Genomic DNA, 26,577 nt, shown 5'->3' on the forward strand with positions numbered 1-26,577 from the left:
ATAGATATATAACCAATAGGCTTAATAAACAAAACCAAATGAAAACAGTCAGTTTTGGTCATAATAAACAATAAAAAAGGAAAACTCTCATTTAGCGGACAATTGTTCTTAATGAAGAATGTTTAGATACATGATCTATGAGCCTGATTTTAGTTAAAGCACATACACAGCTGTATTTTGCCTTTTAGTGGTCCTGTCAGCCTTATGTGTAGATGAAGATCCCATCTACTGCATCTATGTCAACTGGTGTGAGCCCCAGGCCTTCTGTTTCCTTTGTCTACACTCAGCTGAGTCACTTCACTTCCCACAGTTTCAGCATTCCCACTGTTGAGGGAGCAGGTTCAAGCTTAATGACCTCTAAGGTTGCATCTTGGACTGATGTGTCTTCACAGAACTTCTTATGATTGAATTCTATAAAATATATATATATATATTTTTGCTGAGGAAGATTAGCCCTGTGCTAACATCCGTGCCAATCTTCCTCTACCTTATATGTGGGTCACCGCCACAGCGTGGCTGACAAGTGGTGTAGGTCTGTGCCCGGGATCGGAACCCGCATACCTGGGCCGCCAAAGTGGAACATGCCAGACCCAACCACTACACCACAGGGCCGGCCCCTCTACAAATTAATTTTGTAGTGAGTTTTTTTTGCCCTGTACAGTGCACTGAGATTTCCTGTAGTCTCTGAGTCAAGGGACTATGTCCATTTTCTTCATTGCTATCAACCCAGCATTTAGTGCCTGACTACAAAATAGGTCCTCAATAAAAATCGGTTGATTAAATAAATGCCCTAATGCATGAATGAATAAGTGAATAAAAGTGATTCTAAAGAGAATGTTCACAAATGTGCCAGGCTTACTTTTTGATAACTTACCTGGAAGAGGTTATTGTCTCCTTCCAGTAAAATCTACCAACCTCATTTTATTTTTAAACTTAGGCCTGGAGATGTCATTATATCAGTTGACCCATTTTAGTAATTTTCTGTTTTGTTCTCCTTAATATAAGTAGAAATGCTGCCTCTAACACTTTAATTTTAGCGCTATCTCACAGTTACAGGGCCTGACTGACTTAAATCCACGCTCAGGACATGTAAAAAGCCAATATTTTTATTTCCAAAGACATACTTCAAGTCTGGTGACGCGAAAACAGTGCTGCCTGATTGGATTTTCTCCTACTTAATGGAGACCATAAAAAGGACTTATGTCTCATATCAATTATTCATACTCCAACAACTTGTGCATCCACAAGTTGCCACTCGCCTCTTCACCAACGATAAAATGCAGCTTCGCTCTGCGTAGAATGCAGGTTGCTGTCAGGTAAAAATATATCCTGATTTGAACAATGGATATTTGCATCCATCCCTGGGAGGCAGCTACACATGGCCATTACTTGGGTGAAACATAGCTGTCAAAGAAAAACTGCAGCGAGAGAGGCCAAAACACTACTTGAGATATTCTTGCTATTTAACCACTGGTCTCTGAAGTTCAAAGAAGAGAATGGAGGTGGAACATTTGTTAATACTCCCTTGTTCCTCAAACCAGCATAGTCAGCTGAGCAATTCACTGCTAATGGCATGTGTTAGGGTCATTAAGCATTGAAAATATTTCAAAATTAATGATACTTCCTGTAATTATGGATTTTTTCTTTTGCGTTGACTCTGAGGTATCTAAAGAAGCAAAATCTTGGGAAAAATGTTGGCCCCTGTGGCATTTAGGGCAGTACAATTCTTTGTTTTGTGTGATTGTCTTCTGTGATGCACTAAATGCCAGTGGCATCTCCTTAGGCATTGTGTCAACCAAGATGCTACCACACTGTTCCAAAGACCTCCTGGCCCTGGGTGGTGGTATGGGTACCACTCCACATTGCGAATCATGCCCATTAGCTAAGGCATTATAGAAAAGGAGTAGAGGGGGAGGGAGATAGTTTCCTGAGATGATCACTTCAAATTTAAGAACTTCAGGCTTAAGTCTAACTTTACTCTTCTCTTCTTAGAGCATTTGAGCAACTACATTTTATATCCTAGTTTGTAGTTCTATACAACACATACAATAATGAATTCAACATATACTTTTATTGAGTGCCTATACTGCCCCAGGCATTTTACTGCATACTGGGGATAGAGTTATGCCTTAAAGTGACACGGTCTTGGTCTCAGGGAGCTTACAGTCTATTGGTGAAAGAGAACAGAACAGAGACAAGTAAACAATATTTAATTACATCTTGGGCTAAGTGCTGGGAAGGCAACACACAGGAAGTAGTGATGCAGAATAATGGATAAGGGGTAGCTGGAATCCTACTCAGATAAGATCAAGTTGTCAGGGAAGCCTTATCTTATGGTTTGGTATTTGAACTGGGATCTGAACAATGAGAAAAACAGGGATCAGCATGTGCAAAGGCCCTGAGGTTGGAAAGAGCGTGGCAACAACAGCCTGAACCAACAATTGTGTAGAGAAGTGTCATAGTGCAGTGGATAAGAGTAATGACTTCAGGGTCTCACTGGTTGCCACCAACAAGTTTGCTCATCACCAGTGACGTTGAACAAGTCTCTTCTCTCTTCTGTGTCTGTTTCCTCACCTAAGAAATAAGGGTGTTACATAAAAATATTCCAATGGTGCCTTATAGCTCTGAGTCTATGCTATTTGTTTTATTGGCTTATTCGTTCTTGACAACTGCCATGTAGTAATTTGTTAGTTCCTCATAGGATCACAGAGCTAGAAATGACCTTAAAGATCGAGTCTAACACCTCCATTTTGTTTTTAAGAAAACATGGCCCTGGAGAATTCTTCACTATCCTGAAGGGTTAGTGGTAGAGTTGAGACTAGAACTCACGTCTCCTACCTGTTTTCTCAGATAAACATGTGATGAAATCCAGAGCAGTTGAGAAGAGACTCTGGTCTGTTTTAATATATTAAATGACTCATATACGTATTTTTCTTTTTAGAATGAGTGTTTCACTCAGGGCAAGAAATAAATGGCACACTCAAACTGGGTAATTTGAAGAGAGTTTAATGAAATATGTGGGTAAAGTGCAGGAAAACTACAAGGGGTAAGGCAGTGCCCCCAGGCGAGTATTAATGGGGAAGTGTTACCAGCCCTAGGCCTGAATGGGTCAAAGCAGGAAGCTAACAGAAATAGCTGTTTGGAGAAGGCATCCCGTGGGAATTGAGACTTGTTTGAGAGGCACAGCCCAAATAAATACCGCAAGTAAATACCCTATTCTTATTCTCCTTTTTCCTTCTTATCTCCTGAGTTGGCTGAAGTCAACCAGAAGCCCAATAAGCAAGGGAACTCATTGATGTACTCCGTGCAGTGTAGATTCCTGGGGCAGAGAGAGAGGGCGGAGGGGTAGAGAGTGGATAGGAGAAGCAAGGAGGAATGTATGCAGTACAGAAAGGTTTAATGCAAAGAGTCCTTTTACCTTTTATTTCTGTTTGACGTTTTGTTCATCTTGTTACCACCCAACGTGGAGCCTTCTGCTTGCCGCAAGACATGCCAATAGTCAAGAGGCAAGGTGGTAGGAGAAAAAGGACTTTTTTTTATTACAGCTTGCTAGCAAGAGAGAAGATGGCCGACTAATGTCTGAAAAAAAAACATCTTAAAAGGGCACAAAATCTTACAGCAGTTATATGGGCCGGTGGGTTATAGGGGAGGGGGTTAGGAATGGTAACATTCTAGTGTTAGAGACTGAGAGTCACCATGCCAGATCTTTTGGTTTTCATTGATGATGGCTATTAGCGTAGATTCTCTGTTGGGGGTCATCACATTCCTAAGGAACTCAAAAGAACAAAGTTATCATCTTATCGCAGCTGGGAGGTATACGCACAGGCAGGGGTTGAAAAATCAACATAGCAGTTAGATCTCCTGGAGGGTGAGTTTGTCAGAGGTCATTCAAAGTTACAATAGGGTTTCTTTTCTACAACATGGCTTCCCTTATGTCAACCGTGTCTTGAGCCGGTATCAATCCAACACTTTTAAGTATCTTATGTCATGCCATATATTTGCTCAAAAATCATTTGAGACAATTGGCTCTTATTTTGGTTATCTGGCATATCTTTAAGACATTGTCTACGGATGGTCAAAATGACAGTCAATTCACATAAAAAATTGAAATTAATAAGTCTATCTAAAGAGTTTGATAAAATTATTCTCTCAATTCATTTGAATTTGGCCAATAATAGTTTCAGGTAAGTACTACTTTTGGGCTACTTTACTGGGAGAAATGGGTTAGTCGTTGGAATCATTGTATTTTGTATGTATTGCAGAAAAGAGTTGCCCATGTTGAGCTTAAAATGTTCACTCATGGCATGTCTGAAAGAGTGAGTGTTGGAGCAAGTCCACCAAGATTTTATTTGCATGAGAGATTATGAAGTCTCCTGGGCAATGTTCATCTTAAGGGAGGAAACAGCCAGAATTATGTTCCCATAAAAATGTCCCAGTCTTCAGAGGAAAGTGGAATTTTTTTCGTAATAAAAGCACAATGTCTATCACTAGAATTTGCCTAAAGCTCTTTCCTTATAGATCCCTGTCTAAGTTTGAGGGAGAGGAGAGGATGTTAGGTCAAAGCTGAAAGAACTATTTTCACTAAACAGCCCCTGAGATTTTGGGAACATGAGGTATTGCTGCTTTGAGCCTAATGCCTTCAGTAAAAGAAAAAGAGATATTTTTCCATTTGGCTCAGAATGCAACATTTTCTTGGTTCGTTGAAGGCTGGAGAGAACATCGGAAGCTCTATTGTATTGCAGACTCTCCCCTTTCAGTGTCTCAGGCCTCAGGGTGTGTGTGTCCTAACTCTAATGGCACCTGGGGCCAGTAGCTTTCAACAACAGCCAGAGGCAGACAGAGCACCCGGGTCATTCTCCATGCCTGCAATAGTAGGCAATGGCATTGCAACATACAACCCGCTGCAGAAACAGCAATATTGGTGGCTGGGCAGAGCAAACCAATTCAGAGATATTCACAGTGGTCCTCAGCAGCATGGCAATGCCAAATGACCCTCATGCAATCTAGTGATTGGCAAATGTCTAGCCAATAGCATTACTAAAGAGGAGCTGGAGAGAAACTGGAAGATGCAACCTGGTAAGTGAGAGGCCATAAAAATACCCTCTGGGGACTCCCAAATGTAATTATAGGTTGTACTTTGCAGGAGTGTAGAAATCCAGTCGTAGCAAATGAGACCCAAGATGGAGAAATATCATTTATTAGATTACACTGGCCTACAGAAAGACAGACTTCATAAATATTTTCATTTTGACATACATGCATATTTAGCTTTGTGCTGGGCAAAACTATTTTATTCCTTGATTACTCTAGAACTCTGCTGTTTATGCAGAATTACCTGGAAGACTATTATTACATTTTTCTCATTTTAAAATTCTTCCCTAACTATTCTAACTTATTATTATTGTCTAGTTTAATATTTTATTGCTTGTGTGTATTTTTTCTTTTAAAATTCTGCAGAGATTTTGAGCTTCTAAAAAAATGTGTAACAAAAAACCAACAACAAATTCCATAGGAATATTGAGATATGTACAAAGTAGACACCAATTTTTACAGTTATCATTCATGCTTACCAATATTCATGACTGTCCCTTCAAAATTAGTTAAAAGTTCACGACGTTTTATGTATGTCTCCTTCCTTTATCCCTGTTCCATAGATATTGACTCATTTTTTTGTCCTGATCCAAAGGAAATATAGAGCATCCACGGAAAATTCATTGTGATCCCTGTACTGGTGAAGTCATGACCTGGGAGACAATCAGGTGAATGTGTCTGTGGAGACCAGGTGCTGTATCAGAGATAAAAGAGTGCTTTCACTCTATGTCATTCACGGTGTACATAAAAACTGGAACTGATGAAGGCTAGATGATGAATTGCAGCAGAAGGACAGAGTAAAGGATATGAATCATTAAGATTGTTCATACACGTATAATCATCCACTTGGAACTCAAGTCATGGAAAGGCAGCTTCTGTGATCAGTCCTAAGATTGCCATAGGTAGCTCTTACAAGTAAAGAGTAGATATGGGTATGTTTCTTTGCAGCGTTAACAGTTTATTCTCACTGAAAGATATTTTTCTAGGGGTATGAAGCAACACATTTGCAATTTCTAAACCTTCCAAATGGGGATAATAATAATACCTATACTATGGGAGTGGCAGAGTAAATGTTATTAAATGGAAAGTGCTTAGAACAGTGCCTGGTACCACCTCCCCCCCCCAAAAAAAACTATTGATGTTGTTGTTATGATTTAAAGTAACATATTTCTAGGGATGATTCCATTGAGAATCAATTTTTTACAATGGTATTACTGCTTTTCAGAACTTGGATAAATTCACTATTGCTCTCTATACTTATTAAATAATAACAGCACAAACGCTGGTAGCCGTTTTACTACCCATTTCTAGAAGTTTTAGTCTTTTTTGTTTCATTTCAGAATATTCAGTGGTTTTTCAACATACCCTGAAGAAACGGTAATATGAAAACTATGGCATCTTATTTTAGTAAAAATGCCTTTAGTGAATCCTTTGGACACTGCTTCTGAAGTCTAAATTACATTAGAATTCATTCTATGGAAATGTGATTTATGAGGCAATTCTTTCCTGAAATTTGGTTGGTATTCTTTTTATGTAAAAAATGAGAAGCTCAGTTTTAATCTGAAGAATTATAGAAGTGCCTCTCTCAAAATGGCATGTTTTGGCCTCTTCCCACTAAGTGAGTCAGTCAAGATGAGCATGCTCATTTTCTTGAACAGACATGTGTTCATCCTGTGCTTAATGACACAATCCAACTGAATCTGAACTCACATACATCATCAATTAAAAACTATGAAACTATAGCCTTTTGTCCAGTTCGCTGACCCGTATCTTGGATTATGGACCCCACTTAGAATATGCTACTCACTATAAACTCCCTTCCTCTAATTCTTAAAGTTATTTTAACATTCTTTAATGTAAAATATGATTTGCTGACAATATATTCAATCATTTGTTTCATGTGCCAAATATCGTATAGATACCTCCTGGGGACTACAAAGGTCCTAGAGACAGTACTTGGTCTCAAAGAGCTTGTAGTCTTATGGGGGAGACAGATATTTAACAAATCTGTGACAACGGATATAATAGGAGTACAAAATAGATACAAAAAAGGGCAGAGGTGGGAAGCAATTAATTCTGACTGGAGAAATTATCAGACCTTTTCTCAGAGTATAAGCCCTTTAGCTACATCTGGAAAGATGAGCAGAGGATCCACGGTAGAAGTGAGAGACCTATCCCCAGGGAAGGAGATGAGGGAGTTTGTGTTGTGTGTTCAGGTGGTGGTGAGAGACCCAGGGTGTGGGTCTCCAAAGGCATTTTCACGGGCAAAGCAGAAAGAATGGAACACTGTCTCCTTAATCCTTCTGAACTGCTTTCAAGCTGTTCCCAGTCAACAGAGAAGTTAATACACAAGATGGGTGATAATGAAGAAATTAACATATAAAATACAAAAGTGGGAAAATCAGATCACTTGGCTCTTTTTGGTTTGTAGTCAGAAGAAAATTAAATTATCCATCTTGTAGGCCATGGAATCAATATGAGATGTCTTAATCACCTATCACCCACGACCAAATGGGATTCAGAAATGATTCCCCAGCCTCCTTCTCACACTAAGAAATGGCAGGTGGCGCACACTCAAAAACTGCTCATGACTGGGTTAGAAGATGAGAAGCAGAGCAGAAATAGGGATCAAAGAGTCTAACTGTGAACAATTTTTTTAAACCAATGTTTCCTGATGCCTCTAGAGCAGGCAAACATTCCCAGCACATGTTTTTGCAGTTCCCAACATTTCGTGGGATTTGTTTTCCACGTTTAGTGAAGGTATTCAGGATTAGGCGGGGTAGCAACTTGATCCACTGAATACTCACCTGGAAACTTGTCTTGGAATTCTTTTCTGATGAAGATTAAATTTCTTGGAACAAAGTTGAAACAAAGGTTAGAACTGGGGCCACGTTAAGACTTGTCTATAAGGCATGTGGCATGTGGTATACTTCAGACCCTGTCCAAATGAGGCGTGCTTTAGTGCAGCTCGTAAAGTTCATGAGAAACACAAACACTGTGTGTCTCCCTTTGGAATGCAGCTCTTATCCAATTAGCATGGCCCTGGGAAAGTTACCAGCTCCATTCTACCCATCAGTTGGATAGAAGCAGTTTGATCACAGCCAAGTATAGCCCTGGGATTCTTTTAGCTGTTGAGCTGGTACATTCCTGTTAGAGGGAAGATGGCCTAAACTCTAAATAGTGGACTTAAGGAGAATGAGATGAAATATCCCCGCTATGGTAGGCTGACTGCTAAAATAACTCCTAATGCTCTCCGCCTCCTACTATTTGCGATCTCCTGTAATCCCCTCCTCTTTTGTGTAGCTGGACCTAGTGACCTGATTCTAAGGAACAGAATATGGCAAAAGTGATGGGATGTCGCTTCCAAGATTAGGTTTTAAAAATCTGTGACTCCGCTTTTGCCAGCATGATCTTTTGCTAGCCCTCTTTCTCACTGTATGGATCTCCTTGCTCTGGGGAAGCAAGCTGACATATTTCAAGTTGCCCTACGGAGAGGTCCATATGGTAAGGAATTGGCCAACAGCCCGTGAGTAAATGAGGCCCTCAGTCCAAAAGCCTGGAAGGAATGGCATCTTGTTAATGATCATGCATGTGAGTGAGCTGGGAGGGGGATCTTTCCTCAGTTGCACTTTGAGATGACTACAGCCTCTGAAACTCACTGAGCTGGAGGACCCAGCTAAGCCACGCCCAGATTCTGGACCTACAGAAACGAAGATAACAAATGTTGTTTCAAGTCACTAAGTTTTGAGGTATTTGTTACACAGCAATGGATAACTAATACACCTGCTTATAGAAGTTGTAAGGCTTGTGAGTGGGAGCACAAAAGTTGGAAAAAGAATGCGTGTATACATTTGTATCTGTCTGAGTCACCAACCCAGATAGGATCTTTGTGACAGATGGTCTACATACACTGTTTATAATCACTGCAACAACCTGGCAAGGGTGGTGTTATTCACATATTTTGGATAAAACTGAGGTTATGGAAGCATAGTTACTTGACTCAGAACACATAGCTAAAAGACAACAGAGATGAGATAGAAACTAAAATCTCTGTTACTCTAAAACCTTGGTTCCTTCCTCTGCATTAACAGGTCATAAGAGGTAGGGGTGAGGTTGTGGGTAAGGTAGAAATCAGAATCACCTGGAGATCTTTTTTTTTTTTTGCTGAGGAAGATTCACCCTGAGCTAATATCTGTGCCAATCGTCCTGTATTTTCTATGTGGGTTGCTGCAACAGCTGCAGCACAGCTGCAGTGAGTGGTGTAGGTCCGCACCCAGAAACTGAACCCAGGTCGCCAAAGCAGAGCGCGCCAAACTTAACCACTAGGCCATGGAGCTGGCCCCCACTGGAGATCTGTTTAAAGCTAGTTTTGTCACTTTCTTTTCTGGAGGTCCTGACACAATTTGAACTGAACTGAACCATACCACCCAGTGAGGTTGCACCAAAAGAGCGTTGAACTTAACACAAGTTCAGCTATATCCCATGTAGCTTGGGCCTGTAATCAGAAAATAAAAATTGCACATTTCCAGCAGGTTCTGATTGAGAGTCTGGTAGTCCTTAGAAGCCTCCAAGGTATTGAGGAAGGTGATCAGATGACTTTAGCATTCTGGTGTTAGGTTGTTTTAGTTAAGCTAAAAATAAAACACCACCACCCAGAGCTCCACTCTTTGATGGGCTCAATATATAGTCTGATGTGTGTCGGACTCTACCTCACCTATGGCCAAAAGCTGGTGAAATGGGTTTGGCTCAACAAGGACAGGTTGGGAGTAGAGTGGATGAATGGTGAGTGTGGATGAGTGGTGAGTGCTGCTTTCATTTGGTGGTGGGAACAAGATTATGAAACCACAGAAGAGCACGTATCAACGTTGCATCTTAAAAAGATAGGGGTGGCCCTGGATACTCCTGTACTGGCTTCTAGAGCTGAGCAGGGCAGCTGCAGCGTTGATTAGACTCTAAGAACAGGCTGTGGTCCTGTTTCACCAGCTCCTGGGCCAGGTCCAGGGTCTCTTTCTACCATCAGCCCTTTAGCTCTGGCAATAGCTTCCCCACTGCGGGCCAGGAGGGCCTGGGTGGGTCTCTCATTGCTCATTGCTGGTCCCAGCCTTACTTCCAGAGCAATGACCTCTTCACATATTTGTGAAGGACATCACAATTAACTGACAAAGGTCATAGTTTCTCCTGGGCAAGGTGACTGTAGTGGCTTCTTCTTCAACTCCTTCCTGTTACCTCATTCCATTTTGCGTAGAGGATTTTTCTAGAGCAGCACTGCCCGGTAAGGTAGCCACTAGCCACATAAGGCTATGCAGCATTTAAAATGTAGCTAGTGTATAGGGAATATCATCAATAATATTGCAATAACTTTGTATGGTGACAGATTACTAGACTTATCGGGGGGATCATTTCATAATGTACATAAATATCGAATCACTATGATATACACCTGAAACTAATAGGCTCTTATATATGTCAATTATACTTCAATTAAAAAAAGGAATAATTGAAAAAAAAATGTGGCTAATAAGACCAAACTGAATTTTTCATTTAGTTTAATTTTAATTCATTTAAATTTAAAAAACCATATGTAGCTGGTAGCTAATGTGTTGGATTGTGCCATTATAGAGGCTTTCATCCTTATGTTATTCTTTTGCTAATTTATTTTTGCTAATATTTATAGAACATTTCCTATGTGCCAGGCACTATACTTAGAATTTTGCATGTATTCATCCAATTTTTAGAAAACTTGATGAAGCCGATTATATTATTTACATTTCCCAGAGCAGAAAGTTGAATTTTAGAGATGAAGTACTCTGCCTCAAATCATACAGGCAGGAGACAGAATTCAAAATAAAGTCTATCTGGCTCCAGTCCTGTGTTTCCCATATAGAAGAATGAGGCTAAGTCAGCAGGAATGGAGAGTGAAACAAAATGGACACAAGACAATTAAAATATAACCATTGTTATAATAGGCTATTTCATTTTATTGCTTATTATAAACACTCTGGCCACAGCAAATATGTTAGTTTTTAAATAACCATAATTCAAAGCTTTCACATCATATACTATCTTCCCCCTATCTTCAATGAAAATAATCAATGAACTCTGAAAGTCTATACTGATAATGTGCACATTTATGCTATCATGACACTAAATACAAATAGTAAAAATACTGATCTATTGTTGGTCTATGGGTTTGTGATATTCCTTAAGGGAGGCCATAAAACAACTCGAAGAAGAGAGATAGTGTGGACTCAAATGGCTCCTATGTGGGTAATGTTTGCAAGACATAAGAAGTATGCAATAAATGTTTATTGACGGTGAAGATGATGAGAATTCAATTTCCTCTGGTCTTTTTCCCTTCATTTTTCTTAAGGAATATATGGTGAATTTGCAACAACATTCTGGAAGTCACAGAGACCCTGGCCCTTTGAATTGCATAGCTGCAGTGTAATTGGTCTGATCACACTTACAGAAGAGAGATAAATTAAAGCATATGTACTGTTAAAATTGTGCTAAAATCTCAGTCACTAGAATAGGCTGGAACTCTTCGATGCTTTGTGTCTTCATAAGCAAGAGAGTCATCAGTGCTCAAAAATCAAGCAAGTCATTCGAAACAAATCTAGCTTTTAGATCTCACTGGCAGTGAGACCGTATTTCAGTCAGATCGATGTATTTGAAAATAAAATATGCTACTTATATTAATTACTAAGCTTCCTAACTACAAGTAGGGCAACTATAATTTATACCTCAAGACATTTCTGTTGATCGTTTTATTCAGCAAAATTCTGAGCATCATTTTGGGATTTCACTGAATTATGATGATGATGTTAGATTAAACATTTTAGATTTAATTGCAAGGTGACACAAAAATTTGATCATGGATTCCCAATATTTGCTCAACGTGCAATTTTAAATACACGAAAGAACCCACATAAAAATATAAATGTTAAAGTCATTTGCGGCAAAATATGGCAGGTTAGAATTATTTATTAAGAGCTTTTATACCTAAAGGTAGGCACTTCATAAAATTTGGATTTTGGCAAAAGGCGTTGGTTTGATGTCAATATCTTAACCTTTCCATTAACTGTATTACTTTTTCAAGGGACGAGATTATCAAAATATTATGAAAGAGAAACATAAATTTGTCTAAGCTATACATGAATAGAATTCCACAGAAGGAAATCCACAGTTCATTTTTCCCCTATCTTTTTTGTAAGCTCCTGTATATCTTCGTTATCAAGTTCTGAGATTTTACTCCCTGATATAAAGTCCCTTGGGAATATTTAGCTTCTTGTCTTTTAATTGGAAGTGAAGTATTTGTTGCTTGTGGAACTTGATACAATTTTTTTTCACAATTGGAATGACCTTGGTCATAACACACTAAATCAGATGATTTTTAGGCGGCAGTAGCTAGCATTGAAGAGTTCTTGGTTTCAAGCATCTATTGAGTCCTTCTGATCCTGTTTTAACTCTCAAATTAAATAGGTAAGATTCAACTATTCCCGTTGTTTTCATCCTGGGAGGCACAGAAATTCACTTCACATCTACCTAAGACATGACCAGAACTTTTGGGGCCTAATGGACCCATCTACCGTTTGATTTAGCTATGCCTTCTAGAGCATGTCTCTACCAGATAGTGAGCCAGGTTCTGTCTGAAGTCTTGGTAACAGGGAGCTTCACAAAGCAATCTAGTCAGTAAGAAAGCTCCAGGTGCTCTTTCTCATAAACCAAAGTTCCCCCTTGTAACTTCCGACCAGTGCGTCACACAGCGTAAGGCACAGAGTAGGCCCTCAGGCACTTGATCTCCATTTATTACCAACGAAAGAATGAACAATTCTAGTTCTGACTTTTAAAGCCACACAGAATACAGCTGTTTCTTACGTAATCCAGGCTATTCTCCTGTCTTACATAAATCTTCTCTTTTCCTGGATCAATATTGCAATTTCCTTCATCTGTTCCTTAAGCAACATGATTTTCAGATGTTTTGCTTATCTCGTTACTCTTCTCTGAATGTGCTTACGTTGATCAGAATATCTCTTCAAACGTGGTTCCGTCCAACCAAGCATAATACTCCAGATGGGGTCAGCTCTGAGTAGAGGAGAAGCCCTGTATCTCTTAGCCTGGACATTCCACCTGACGTAGTACCTGGCCCAATAGAGTATTCCTTAGAGCAATCTTTTCCTGTTTCTGGGATGTTCTGTTTCCAAGTAGAGGCATTTTATTCTGGGCAAGATCTATGACTGGCACATATTCTCTTCTGGGAGAAGGATTATTTCCTTGAATTTCCAGGATAAGGAGGGGGTGGAGAGCGCTGTGCTGAAGACTGTGGGGTCGCGGAGTACGGAGGAGGCAAGTCTGCACAGTATTCTAGCTCATGGTCGTAACTATAGGGGGGTGGTGCCACTGAAAAAGAAAATGAAAAGGACATTAGGCATTTAGCAAATATTCGAGCGCCTACTATGTTGAAGCCACTGGGCTGGGTGATTTGGGAGGTGACATAATTTTTGCCTGCAAAAATCTTTGTTTTATCAGGTCGAGCACACAAGTATGAAAGAATGAATGCTTGCGCCGGCCCCGGGGCTTAGCGGTTAAGTGCGGGCGCTCCGCTACTGGCGGCCTGGGTTCGGATCCCGGGCGCGCACCGACGCACCGCTTCTCCGGCCATGCTGAGGCCGCGTCCCACATACAGCAACTGGAAGGATGTGCAGCTATGACATACAACTATCTGCTGGGGCTTTGGGGGAAAAATAAATAAATTAAAAAAAAATTATAAATTAAAAAAAAAAAGAATGAATGCTATAAGAAGTGGTGCCATTGGCCAAAGTATTTAGAATTGGTGGCTTAGGGAAAGTTCCTTGGAAATATGATGCGGAAGGGGCAAATAGAGAAGGGGCTAAGAGATAATTCAAGTTTGAGCAAAAGCACAGAAGCAGCAGGACACTTTTGTGCAAACAGAAAGTACGTGGAGGCAAGAAATGGGAAAAGACGTTGAGGAATCTGGTTGTATCATCGTCATGATGGGCTTTGACCAAGATCACATAAGGAGTGTGTGATACGCAATTATTGAAGGGTTTTGGAAAATGCTAGTGAATATGCTTTGGGAAGATGACTCTCTCAGCAGTATGAGTTGAGGTAGACCAAAGAAAAGGTGGGATGATGTCATAGCGTATGTGAGGGATTATAACGGACTCACAGCGGGAAAAATCCTAAGAGCCCTTGAGCATATGAGTTCTTAGGTCATGACTGAGTAGGTGGAGAAAGGGGGTAGAGAGTGAAAGAAGGTGTCAAGGTATTGGGTACCAGGTCCTGGGCTCCCAAAACTCGGAGGGTCATGGAGCCATTACAGGAATAAGAAAAAAAATGGAAGACCAGTGGGTTTGGGAATGAGGACAATGAATTTAGTTGTCCAAATTTTATTTGAATATTTTTCTTTAATTTTTTTACTGTAATATACGTCAGTGTGTTTTTAAGTCACATTTAATACACTTTAGTATGACTGTGTATCGATGTCTATTTTATAGCGATTTCAAGCCCATCTCCAGGTTGAAAGAGTGATACCCATTGAGTTCTCCACGTCTTCAAGAACCAAATCATTCTGCAACATCTGAGCAACCCCTCTGATGATTTGTCAGTAGCTGAATCATCATCAAGATCATGATTCTATTTGGAAATTGACATGCCTTAACTGCTTACTGTGAATGTAGCCTAAATACAAGACTAGTGTCATAATAACACAAATAAATGGCCAAGCTTTTAACATTAGAATGGCAGAGAAGAACAAGCAACATTTCAACAAATTTATTTCTAAAATATATTTTCAATTGTGCTTTTACCAATAAGAATATGATAGTGTTCTGATCAATATGCATGTACAAACATAGTGCTCCCCCTATATGCAAACACAGACTATGTTTTCTTCTGGATCCCTTTAACTTGCCTCTCTACCAGGAGCTGGATGATTTATCATTTACTGATTTGTCTATACTCACGGATAAGAGACAGAATTGAGTCACCCAAGAAAAGAGGAAGATGGAGACACAGAATTGGGTGGGAGGTCCGTCAAGGACTGCTCTGGTGAGCAAAGGCTTTACAAGTCTCTAGTGGGCTGAGTAGGCTGAGGGTTCACAGCAGAAGACACAGGTCTGTAGAGAAAGCAGCAATGGTGTATACAGCTTCTCCACGGCTGCTTTAGACCCTCAGAGGCTGGGCTCCTCCAAGCTTTGTTTTCTATAACAAAATGGAATACCTCCTGTGGAGTCTAACCACACATTCCCTCTGCATTACGCCCACGCCTTTGCTTCATTATATCTAGGAGGACTGAGACAAAGAGATTTACAATAAACTTCATCCAAGCCAAGAAATGAAACACAGCCTCCCTGTGAAATAGGAAGTTACAGCTGGATACTCATGGAACTTTTCTCATAACACGTGGTTCTACGTTGTTTTTTTTTGTGTGTGTGAGGAAGATCAGCCCTGAGCTAACATCCATGCCAATCCTCCTCTTTTTGCTGAGGAAGACAGGCTCTGAGCTAACATCTATTGCCAATCCTCCTCCTTTTTTTTCCCCCAAAGCCCCAGTAGATAGTTGTATGCCATGGTTGTACATCCTTCTAGTTGCTGTATGTGGGACGCGGCCTCAGCATGGCTGGAGAAGCGGTGCGTCGGTGCATGCCCGGGATCGCCAGTAGCGGAGCGTGTGCACTTAACCGCTAAGCCACGGGGCCGGCCCCTCTAAGTTGTTTTTATGTTGAAGCTTTTCCCTGCCTCCCGCTTGAGGAGCACACGCAGCCTGATTCTACAGATTGGCTCTGCATCATTCTCCGTCATGAAGCCATGGTGTGTGTTTATGCTTCAGTAACAAAGTGTTTATAGTTTGCCATCTGCATAAAAACTGCTGGAGGACTTACAGTGAGAATCCCTGCGGTTTATACAGCTGCATGTTGAACATGGAAATCTAAGATATGAAACAGTGTTCTTTCATTCTATAGGCTTTGAATTTTGATAAAGTGATAATATCGTGCTGAAGAGCGATATTTTGTGGACTATCCATCATGAAATGAACATGGCACATCTTTTATAGTACCAGCTACTGGAAGACATTTTAAAATAATACTTGTATAACTGTGAACTGTGTTATCTTTCTTTCTTGCAGGTAATAAGGTTTCATTAGGAAGTAAACTTTTCAAGTTATCAATTTTAGAATTCCTGATTAACCGTGAGAGATTTTGTTCTTTCTTACAGGTCAAATCATCTTTAAAAGGTGTATGATGCAGCAGGAGATATGGTGCCTTTGAAATTCTTTCATAACCAATATTACAATTCTGATTGAAGTAGGGCAAATATGCCATTTATCCTTAATGTCATTATAGTTACCCAAAAAATTATAAAATTTAGGGATGCTCTGAAATTCATGGAAGAAATTTAACATTTTTCACCCACTCAGGCTAACATCTCTAAAGCAAATGTACAGGGAAGATGCATGGTGTTCTCAAAACTATACAACATTATTTTAGACAATTCGGAAACAGGGGAAAATTATCCATAATTTTGTCATCACAATTTACCAAATAATATCATTATATTATTATATATTTATATTACTATCTTCTAGTCACTTGTATTTTCTATATTATTGTGGTCATGTAAAATTGTATATACTTTTTCACTTTATATTATAGCATATTCTTTTTCATTCTGTTACATATTCTTTTTTTTCCAAACTAAATTTCTCACCATCTTACACTCTGGATGTACTCATTTAGACATTTATATTGACTGTTTCCTCTACCCAGAATGCCTTTGATTGAGGGTACATTATAGCCTACACTGCAGTAACAAACAGCCGCAAACTAAGTGACATAACCGAACAAAAGTCTATTTCTTGATAACTCTTTATGAAAATGTTTGTGTGGGGGTGGGGGACAGGAGGCAGGCAGAGGGAGTACTTTGCCCCAGCAAGTCTCTCAGAGACACAGATTGATGCAGACTCGGCTGGGGATTTCATCTCTTTACATTTTCTCATCAATAAAATGTGAATAAGAATGTCTACCCTTGCACGTCTGTCAGGAGGGTGAAATACATAGAGCACTGTTCTGATGTCTCAAAGAGAACATTCCTTCTCTCTCCCTCTCCCCTTCTCCCTATTCCTCTCTCTCCTCAACACCTGTAACAAACGTATTCTCTCTCTCATTTTGCCTCCTACGATAATTACTTTTTTGCCTGCTAGATTTTAAATGCTGGAGGCCACAGCATGTGTCTTTTTCATTCTTGTGTCTGTGTAAGCATCTAGCAGAGTTTCCAGTAGACATTTAAAAATACTTGTTGAATGGAGAGAACTCATGATTCTCCAATATAGGAATGGCTTTTTTTTGTGCCTTGAAAACAGAGGTGTTCAATAAACATGTATTAAATGAGTGAGTGAATGAATGAATGAATGATGTTGCTCTGCATCTCAGACAAAGATGTAGGCATTGAGTGTTCCATGTTAGTAAACTTTTTTATTTTTAAAAATTTTTAATAAATTTATACCCCCTTCACCCATTTCTCCCAACTCCCCATCCTCCACCTCTAACACATTCTTAACAAGAATTCTTAATAATAATATATTTATACCTCCTTTAGCCATTTCTCCCACCCCCTGCCCTGTTTCTGTCACATATTCTTAATTAACTTTATTGTTAATGGCTGCATATCATTCCACTGACATTCACTTATTTTGAGATTAACAATTTTTTATTCCTATAAATAATGGAGTGATTAATATCTTCCTACACATAGACTTTTTATTATTTTGAAACAGGTCTTTACAATAAAATTCCAGGAATTAACTGGCTCAAATAACATGTACATTTTGGCGCTGAGAGCACGTTTTCAAAGAGAATTGTTTCACCTTATAATGGTACCAGCAAGGCATATAGGTGTGCTATCATTTAATATTTTGGTCATTCAATAGTGAAAAAAATATAGCTCTTTATTTTACCTTTCTTTGATAGTAGCTACATTTGACATCGTTCTATATCTTGTTTACTATTTGCAATTCATATTGGGTGATGTTATTTTGTTTTGGACTAATAATTTATAAACTGAGATCTTAATTAGAATTAAGATATAATTAAGATAAGAATTAAGAAGTGTACAAAATTATATATCCTTTCTACATATCTTTCTAAGAATAACTCTTTGTCAAAACAGTTTATTATTTTTACCTTATTGACATATTCAAGTTTAAAACTCGTATATAACAAAATATATGTTCTTCATCTTTTTTGTCTCTTCTGTGTTGTTTACAAACTTAAAAATTCGTCGTCTTTTTCAGATCTCTAACACTTAACCAACCTATTTCTGAGTTTTTCCATTGAAATTTTTTATATTTAATGCTTCCTTATATTTGTTATTTTATTTGGTGCATTTTTGCATCAAATTTAATTTTTTCGAAGTTTTTAATTTTGGTTAAGCCAAATTATCTAAACTGGCCTCAGATTACCCATCTGGCCTCTTATCCTCACTTTTCACATGGTTTTGTTATCTCTCCTTTAGAGAGATTTGTAAAATTTTAATTAATTTAAATTTGTAAAATTTTAATCTACTTGTTTTATTCCAATGCCCAAAGTATATCTTTTTGTATATACTTTGGTATATACAAAACACCTCATTGTAATTATTATTGATTTTAAACAGTTTTACTATCTGGTAGGACAGATGAATCTCATGACATTATATTTTTTACAGTTTTTTTTAACTTGCTTTTTTATTGAGATATAATTGACATATAACATTGTTTCAGGTGTACAGCATATTGATCTGATACATTTATATATTGCAACATGATTACAGCCTGTTAAATTAATTAAACATGGAGGCCATTAGACTGAGGTGGCTCTCATGCTGTGGTGCCTATGTAAGCAAAGCAAAATCTAAGCCCGTAAATTCCTCAAAGTTAAAAAGTCAAAATGCTGAGGATAACCCATCACAAGTAGCCAATTAGGCTTTAAGGTACAGCCAATCAAATAATTTATTTTCGTTGCTTCCTTACTTTCTCTGTGGGGCGCTCCTAACCACCCCTGGTTTGGTGCTGTCTGATTCGAATAGATTTTTGCTCAAATAAACTCTTAAAATTTTTAGTATGCCTCAGTTTATCTTTTAACACACCTTAGTATTAGCTAACACCTCTATAATTCATGACTTTTTTGTTTTTTTTTTTTTTTGCTGAGGAAGATTAGCGTTGAGCTAACATCTGTGCCAGTCTTCCTCTACTTTATATGCAGGTTGCCACCACAGCATGGCTGGTGAGTGGTGTAGGTCTGTGCTCGGGATCCAAAGCCACGAACCTGGGCCGCCATAGTGGAACACGCTGAATTTAACCACTATGTCATGGGGCCGGCCTCACTCATTATTTTATTTTATTTTTTTGAGGAAGATTGGCCCTGTGCTAATATCTGTTGCCAATCTTCCTCTTTTTCCTTTTTTTTCCTTACCAAAGCCCCAGTATATAGTTGTGTGTCGTAGTTGTAGAGTTGTAGCTCTTCTATATGGGACGCCACTTCAGCATGGCTGGATGAGCAGTAAGTGGGTCTGCGCCCACAATCTAAACCAGCAAACCCCGGGCCGCTGAAGTGGAGTGTGCGAACTTAACCACTGTGCCATTGGGCCAGCCCCCCCACTCATTATTTTTAAAGACAACTTCTAACAGTATTGCTAGGAGCAAACTTCTCCTCTACCCTCTCACAAGGCCCACTACTCACAATTTGCCTAAACCCCCACTCAGAGCAGAGGCCCACAGAGCTCCTGGCAAGACCTCCACTGACCCCATCCTCACACCATAGAAACACAATCCTGCCCATTTCTCCTCGACAATGGCCTAATTTGCCAATCCCTGAAAGGATGGTATCATGAGAACCTATCATTCCCCTTCCCCTCAGATAACATCAAGACAAGACCAGTCATGTTTACATCCCTCTGTCACCATGAGAAGGACAAGCTCCCAGAACATCCTTCACTGTAGACCTTTAACTCTGGAAGGCTTTGCACATCTAATCCTATTAATTTTCCAAGCTTTCCCCGCCCCCTTTCACTGTGCTCAGTAGAATACCAAGTCTGTCATCAGAAAAGCCTCACCCTCTTTTCATCCCTTTACACATTACTCTAGCTCAGAATATGAGGACCTTCTCTTCTGATGGTGTCTGTTTTCTCAGAGAAATAAGATCTCTTGAGAAATCATCTGCTGAGAGTGAGAAAGGCTTAGGGTTTTTTTTTTTTTTTTGTGAGGAAGATCAGCCCTGAGCTAACATCCACGCCAATCCTCTTCTTTTTGCTGAGGAAGACCGGCCCTGAGCTAACAACTATTGCCAATCCTCCTCCTTTTTTTCCCCCTTTTTCTCCCCAAAGCCCCAGGAGATAGTTACACATCATAGTTGCACATCCTTCTAGTTGCTGTATGTGGGACGCGGCCTCAGCATGGCCCGACAAGCGGTGCGTCGGTGCGCGCCCAAGATCTGAACCTGGGCCACCAGTAGTGGAGTGCACGCACTTAACTGCTAAGCCACGGGGCTGGCCCCCTTTTTGTGAGTTTTGAGAAGACAGAAGACTGCATGAGACAGTTATCTCAGGGAGTGGAAGTGAACATTCATGTCACCTTCTTATTTTGATTAAAATCTGATTTTCCACGAGAGGACAGCTTCCTCTGCAGCACTACTAAATCAGAGCTGTTCTGGGCCGGCCCCGTGGCTTAGCGGTTAAGTGCGCGCACTCTGCTACTGGTGGCCCGGGTTCGGATCCCGGGTGCGCACCGACGCACCGCTTCTCCAGCCATGCTGAGGCCGCGTCCCACATACAGCAACTAGAAGGATGTGCAGCTATGACATACAACTATCTACTGGGGCTTTGGGGGAAAAATAAATAAATAAAATTATAAAAAAAAAAAAATCAGAGCTGTTCTTTTTCTCCCACATCCTACAAACCACAGGGCCAGAAGGTGCCCTGTGTGCTCTCTGTGATTCTCATAGCCATTTTTCACACCATTGTCCATTCTCCCTCTTTCAAAACCTGAGCTCTTCTGTAGCACATCCATGAAATTACAGTACTTTCTCCTCCTCCTTGTTATCATTATCTGGGGTCCTCTCTGCCCCAACTCTCATCCGCTGAAGATTTAGCAGCAGGCCCACTGTTTTTCTCTCCACCACTACTTCTATTATCATTCTCAGTGATTTCAACATCCCTGTAACCCTACCTCTCAGTCCCTTGGACATTTTTGCCTTCGAAAATCTTTTCCTCACCCTTGTTGTACCCAATTAACAGTACCATTTTGTAAATCTGACCACTACCCTTTATCTTTCTAGAATACTCATTCCAGCACATCTTGGATCTCACCTGAATTTCCAATTTAGTGATTGCATTTTTAAAAAATTAATTTAAACTGATGTCACCTCTTTCCCATCTTCATGCCTTTCTTTATTCAGCTTAGATTTATGGTCAATCAGTAAAATTACTTCTGTGCATCTACTGTCAACTTTCTTACCTCTTTCTTTACTTATTGCCTGACAAAACCCCAATCCTGATTAAATCCAATACTTTGGCTACCCAAGATCTGTCTCTAGGAGCTTAATGTGGCTACAGAAATATGCACAATCATGCTGACTGATCTCACTTTAAATGAATGACCATATTCTTAAATGTGGAGGCCCTTGGCATTGCTTAGAAATTAAACATTTCTTTAGGCATTTCGCCACCCTTCCATTCTCTGAGATTACTGTTTCATGCTTTTTTCTTTCTCCTTAACTACAAATACATCCTCAACCCACTTTCAGCATAGGACTTGCTTCTTATTTCACTAAGAAAATGGGCACAATCAGAAAAGACCATCCTCATATCACCAAATCCTCTGACGAGTACATGAAAGTCTTCCTACGTTCAGTATATATACTAATAAGGTTCCCCTCATTTGTGAATTCCATGATGCAAATGGAGTTTTGAGTCCTTAATGAAATATTTCTGAGAGATTTTAAAGACTACAAGCTGGTTATTTTATACACTGTTCCTCAACTCGGGTTTGTCAAATGTTTTTTCGTGCTAAGATTCAGGCTGCGAACTTCCAGCCAGAACACTACACACTAGATGAAGCTGTGGCATCCTCAGAGTGATACCCAAAGGTGCAAGACATCCATCTGCCCCTCTTTGGTGGTATTAATTTTTACCGCCTGGTCAAGATGTTGTCTTGTTTCTCCACTGTGTAGTTACTATTTTTCTCCTTATAACTAATAAGAAATCTGGGGGTAGACACTTTGAGAGCACGCAAATATCCTGCTCCTCAGCAAACTTTCTCCCCAGATTTAGCATCAATTGATGATTCTTGTCCTAAACTTTTCTTATGATGCTTTTTAAATGATGGTTTTTCCAATTCCACAACTCTTGTCTACGTGTATTCTTTGGCTTTTTTCTATTAGCAAGAGCCTCCCCTCCTTCTCCATTGTTTATCTATCTATATCATCTATCTATCTATCTATCTATCTATCTATCTATCTATCTATCTATCTCCCTCTCTCTCTCTCTCTCTCATCATCTATCATCAGACGACTCAGTCATGTACTTCAAATCTCAGTTTTCTTGATAGCCTTGAAATCCCTTGTTTTCCCTTTGTTGGCATTTGATTTTTATATCTTTGCCAAGTCTTTTGTTATTGTCTTTCTGTATTATTTTCTTTCAGGTGTGTATCACCCAAACCTATTTTTTTAAAAAAGCGTTAACATGATCACTTTCTTTAGACTGAAGTTCTGAAAAGTAACGGAAATGTAAGACTTGATAAATAATTCTTATTTTCACACTGATGATTTTAAAAGTAATTATAATTAAACAAGGCATCGTTCATTCTACCCAACATGGCAGGAATAAAGAACTACTTTGGAAGGTCACTGTCCAACAAAGGGTCAGATGTGGCAGATTACCTGTTCTTGGTAATCTTCTCCCCAGTGCAGAGTAATAATGTTCACTGTAGGGTTCCCTATGGAGCGCTTTCACCAAGGGATAAGATAACCTTGGCTAAGTTATTTTTTCCTCATTTATGTGCCTCCAGGCTGTAGGACTATACCATAAGTTGGGTCATTATCTCAATTATCACAGGGTTAATTAATTAATGTAGATAAAAACATTTTCTATTTCCACAGATGAAAGATTTTGAAAAGCATTCACTACTACTCTGTGCTGTTTCCTGATCCTTTAAGTAAAAACTTAATTAGTAACTGAGAAGGAAATGGGAAGTAATCAAGCACATTAAGTTTTCAGAGACCTAGTCTTTTTGCAGTAAAAATACTTCCACCGTAAGGTTCATTATGTTTCTTGCATTATTCAGTTCCTAGAACAATGCATTTACTGAAAGTGCAACATGCCCCTGTGATCTTCCAATATAAATGATGCACCAAAAAGTTTTAAAAACATGTTACCATGCATGAAATAGAAACCTCAAACCCAAGAAAATGCAAAACCTTATGTTAAAATATTTTGTATCTTCTATTCTAATTTTATAAAAAATATTTTTAAATGTTTTAAAAATTAATTTTAACTAAACTTTTTTTGATCAAGAGAAAGTATATCAGGAATGTTATCAATAGAGTGCTTTTCCTTGCCTCCTTCCCAGTTAATGTCTTGGTATGACTCTCCTCTGTTCTCCTGGATTACGGGTTGAATGAGGTAAAAATGGGGAGATGTGAAGAATAAAGAATAATTCCTCCTATTTTTTCCTTATAGTCCTAACATTGTTACACTAACCCCAACAAGTTGGGTAGATTCAAAATTGTAAATTGCTTTTGTAGTGAGTAAAAGCTACATAGCCAGCCCGGGAGGTTTAATGGTAAAGATTTGGTGCTCTCACCTCTGTAGACCGGGTTTGTTTCCCAGTCAGGGAAGCGTAACACCCGTCTGTCACTTGTCAGACTGGCGACAACCTGTGGCGACTGCGTGTTGCTGTAATGCTGAAAGCTATGCCACCGGCATTTCAAATACCAGCAAGGTCATCCATGGTGGACAGGTTTCAGTAGAGCTTCCAGATTAAGACAGACTAGGAAGAAGGACCTGGCCACCCACTTCTGAAAAAATTGGCCATGAAAACCCTATGAATAGCAGCAGAGCATTGTCTAATACAGCACTGGAAGGTGAGAGGATGGCACAAAAAGACCAGGCAGCATTCTGCTCTGCTGTCCACAGGATCACTAGGAGTCAGAATTGATTCGACAGCACTAACAACAAAAGCTACATATTCCAGGGTGGAATTTAAGGTCAATTCCCTAGTTATTGATATATAACTAAATCAGATCTTGTCATGAGTTGTGTTCTTCATTTGTTCAGCCATGTCTACTGAGTGCCCATTATGTCCTGGTCTTATACGTTTGGGATTGAGTCATGAACAAAATAGACACAGATCTCTGCCTCATAGAGCTAATATTCTAGGAGAGGATGGATAATAAACAATAAACATAATGATTAGGTGAACTATATGGTATCTTAGAAAATTAAAACACTCTGGAAAGGAAGTAGGGTAGAGTTATGAGGACTGGGGTGCTGTGGGGAGGGACACATTACAATCTTAAACAGGGTGATCAGAGCAGGCCTCATTCAGGAGGTGGCCTTTGATCAAAGATGAATTAAGTGAGGGAGTCAGTGTTCTAGTCAAAGCCCTAAGATGGGAGTGCACCCTGTGTGTTCACAGAACAGCAAGGGAAAAAGTATGACTAAGCCAGAGTGGCAGGAGGCAGAGTAGAAGGCAGTGAAGTCAGAGAAACAAAAAGAGAAGCCAAATCATGCATTGCCTTGCAGGTTCTGGTAAAGAATCTGCCTTTCACTTTGGGTAAAATGAGGAACCACTGGCGTTGACTCTTCCTCTGGGGGAAATGGAGAGCTGCTGGAGATTTTGAGCAAACGAATGATATGATTTGACCTCTACTTTAAAACAAAATGTTTTACTCTGGCTACTGTGTTGAGAATAGACCCCAAGGGTCCATGAGGGGACGTTGGGAGACCAGTTAGGATGTTATTGCATAAATGGAGGGGAGAGCTTATGGTGGCTCCCACCAGGAAGTAAGAGTAGGTACCGTGAGAAATAGTCAGATACTGTATATATTTTGAGGATGGAGCTGAGAAGCTTTCTTGGTAGATTGCACATAAGTATGAAGGAAAGACAGGAGTCACGATGACTCCAAGGAATTGGCCTGAGCCCCTGAAAGGCTAGAGATGCCATCAGTTGAGATGGTGAAGGCTATGAATAGAGGAGGATTTTGGAGGATGATCTGAAGTACAACTTTATTTATTTATTTTTATTTTATTTATTTATTTTTTTTCCCCCAAAGCCCCAGTAGATAGTTGTATGTCATAGCTGCACATCCTTCTAGTTGCTGTGTGTGGGACACGGCCTCAGCATGGCCGGAGAAGCGGCGTGTCAGTGCGAGCCCGGGATCCGAACCCGGGCCGCCAGCAGCGGAGCGCGTGCACCTAACCGCCAACCATGGGATCGGCCCCAAAGTACAACTTTAAATATGTTAAATTTGAGATATCTATTGGACCTCCAGGTGCAGATGTCCAACAGGCAGTGGGATCAAATGAATCTGAAATTCAGGAAAGAGGTTTGGAATAGAGATATATAACTTTGGGAGGCATTAGTATATAAATGGTGCTTAATACCACAAGGCCAAACGATGTAACCAAAGAAGTAAGTGTAGATACAGGATGTAAGAAGACATAAGACTGAGCCCTGAGGCAGCCCGACATGAAGATATTGGAGAAGAGGAGGAACTGACAAAAGAGGAACAGGAGAAGTGATCATTCTCAAATTCATCTGAAATTTGCTCCCTCAAGTTGAAGAAGATAGGGAAAAGATTAAGAGAGGAAGGAAGGATTAGGAAATTGATACACAGGGCAGATTACATGTAGAAGGTACCCTCTTCCTTTTCTACAGGGACAGAGAGAGAGGACATGAGTGTGGATAGGAAATCATCTTCCTAATGATGTGTTAAATTTAGAGCTTGACTCCTTTTTATATGTCAAATTGTACACATACAGATTGACTTAGAAAGCACTATTGAAATCATCTAATGCAAAATGCAGTATTTTGTTTATGGCGTCCTATGTGTTCAATATACTTATGTGTGGAACTTCTGGCAGCTTCTCAACAAATACTTGTCAAATTGTTCATCTATATTTTGCTCTTTGTTGAGAATTTTAATATTGTGTTAAAACTGTTTTCTTTGCCTAGAGAGGACACACAAAAATTTTCTTCAATACTTTTTCTCAAGACAAATGAACCTATCAAATCAGATGCCAGTTTATTAAGACACATAACTTGTACTTTCTCTAGATAACTATTTGTCAGAACTCACTGGATAATAGTCACTGTTGGTGTGAATTGTCTATTTTTCTTAACTCTGGCTGACTGGCAACTGTAGACAATGAGCCAACCATTAGGAATATGACTATCTTCAAATATGAGACGGATTTTATTACTTAGATCTA

At 39.5% G+C, this 26,577-nt stretch overlaps 1 protein-coding gene and 1 long non-coding RNA gene across 2 annotated transcripts in view; one reads left to right on the plus strand and one right to left on the minus strand.

Moving 5' to 3' along the window:
* LOC131392800 (uncharacterized) overlaps positions 1-26,577 on the plus strand; it is a 214,016-nt gene that overhangs the window by 64,228 nt on the left and 123,211 nt on the right. The gene's annotated exons all lie outside the window — the stretch shown is intronic.
* Positions 10,888-26,577, minus strand: part of CYYR1 (cysteine and tyrosine rich 1) — a 108,065-nt gene continuing 92,375 nt past the window's right edge. The window contains exon 4 of the mRNA XM_058522965.1: positions 10,888-13,491. Coding sequence (XP_058378948.1) covers positions 13,358-13,491 — 134 coding nt within the window. The 3' untranslated portion in view covers positions 10,888-13,357. The remainder of the gene's footprint in view (positions 13,492-26,577) is intronic.

The sequence above is a fragment of the Diceros bicornis genome, chromosome 27 (genome assembly GCF_020826845.1).
Source record: "Diceros bicornis minor isolate mBicDic1 chromosome 27, mDicBic1.mat.cur, whole genome shotgun sequence".
Taxonomy (NCBI): Eukaryota; Metazoa; Chordata; class Mammalia; order Perissodactyla; family Rhinocerotidae; genus Diceros; species Diceros bicornis.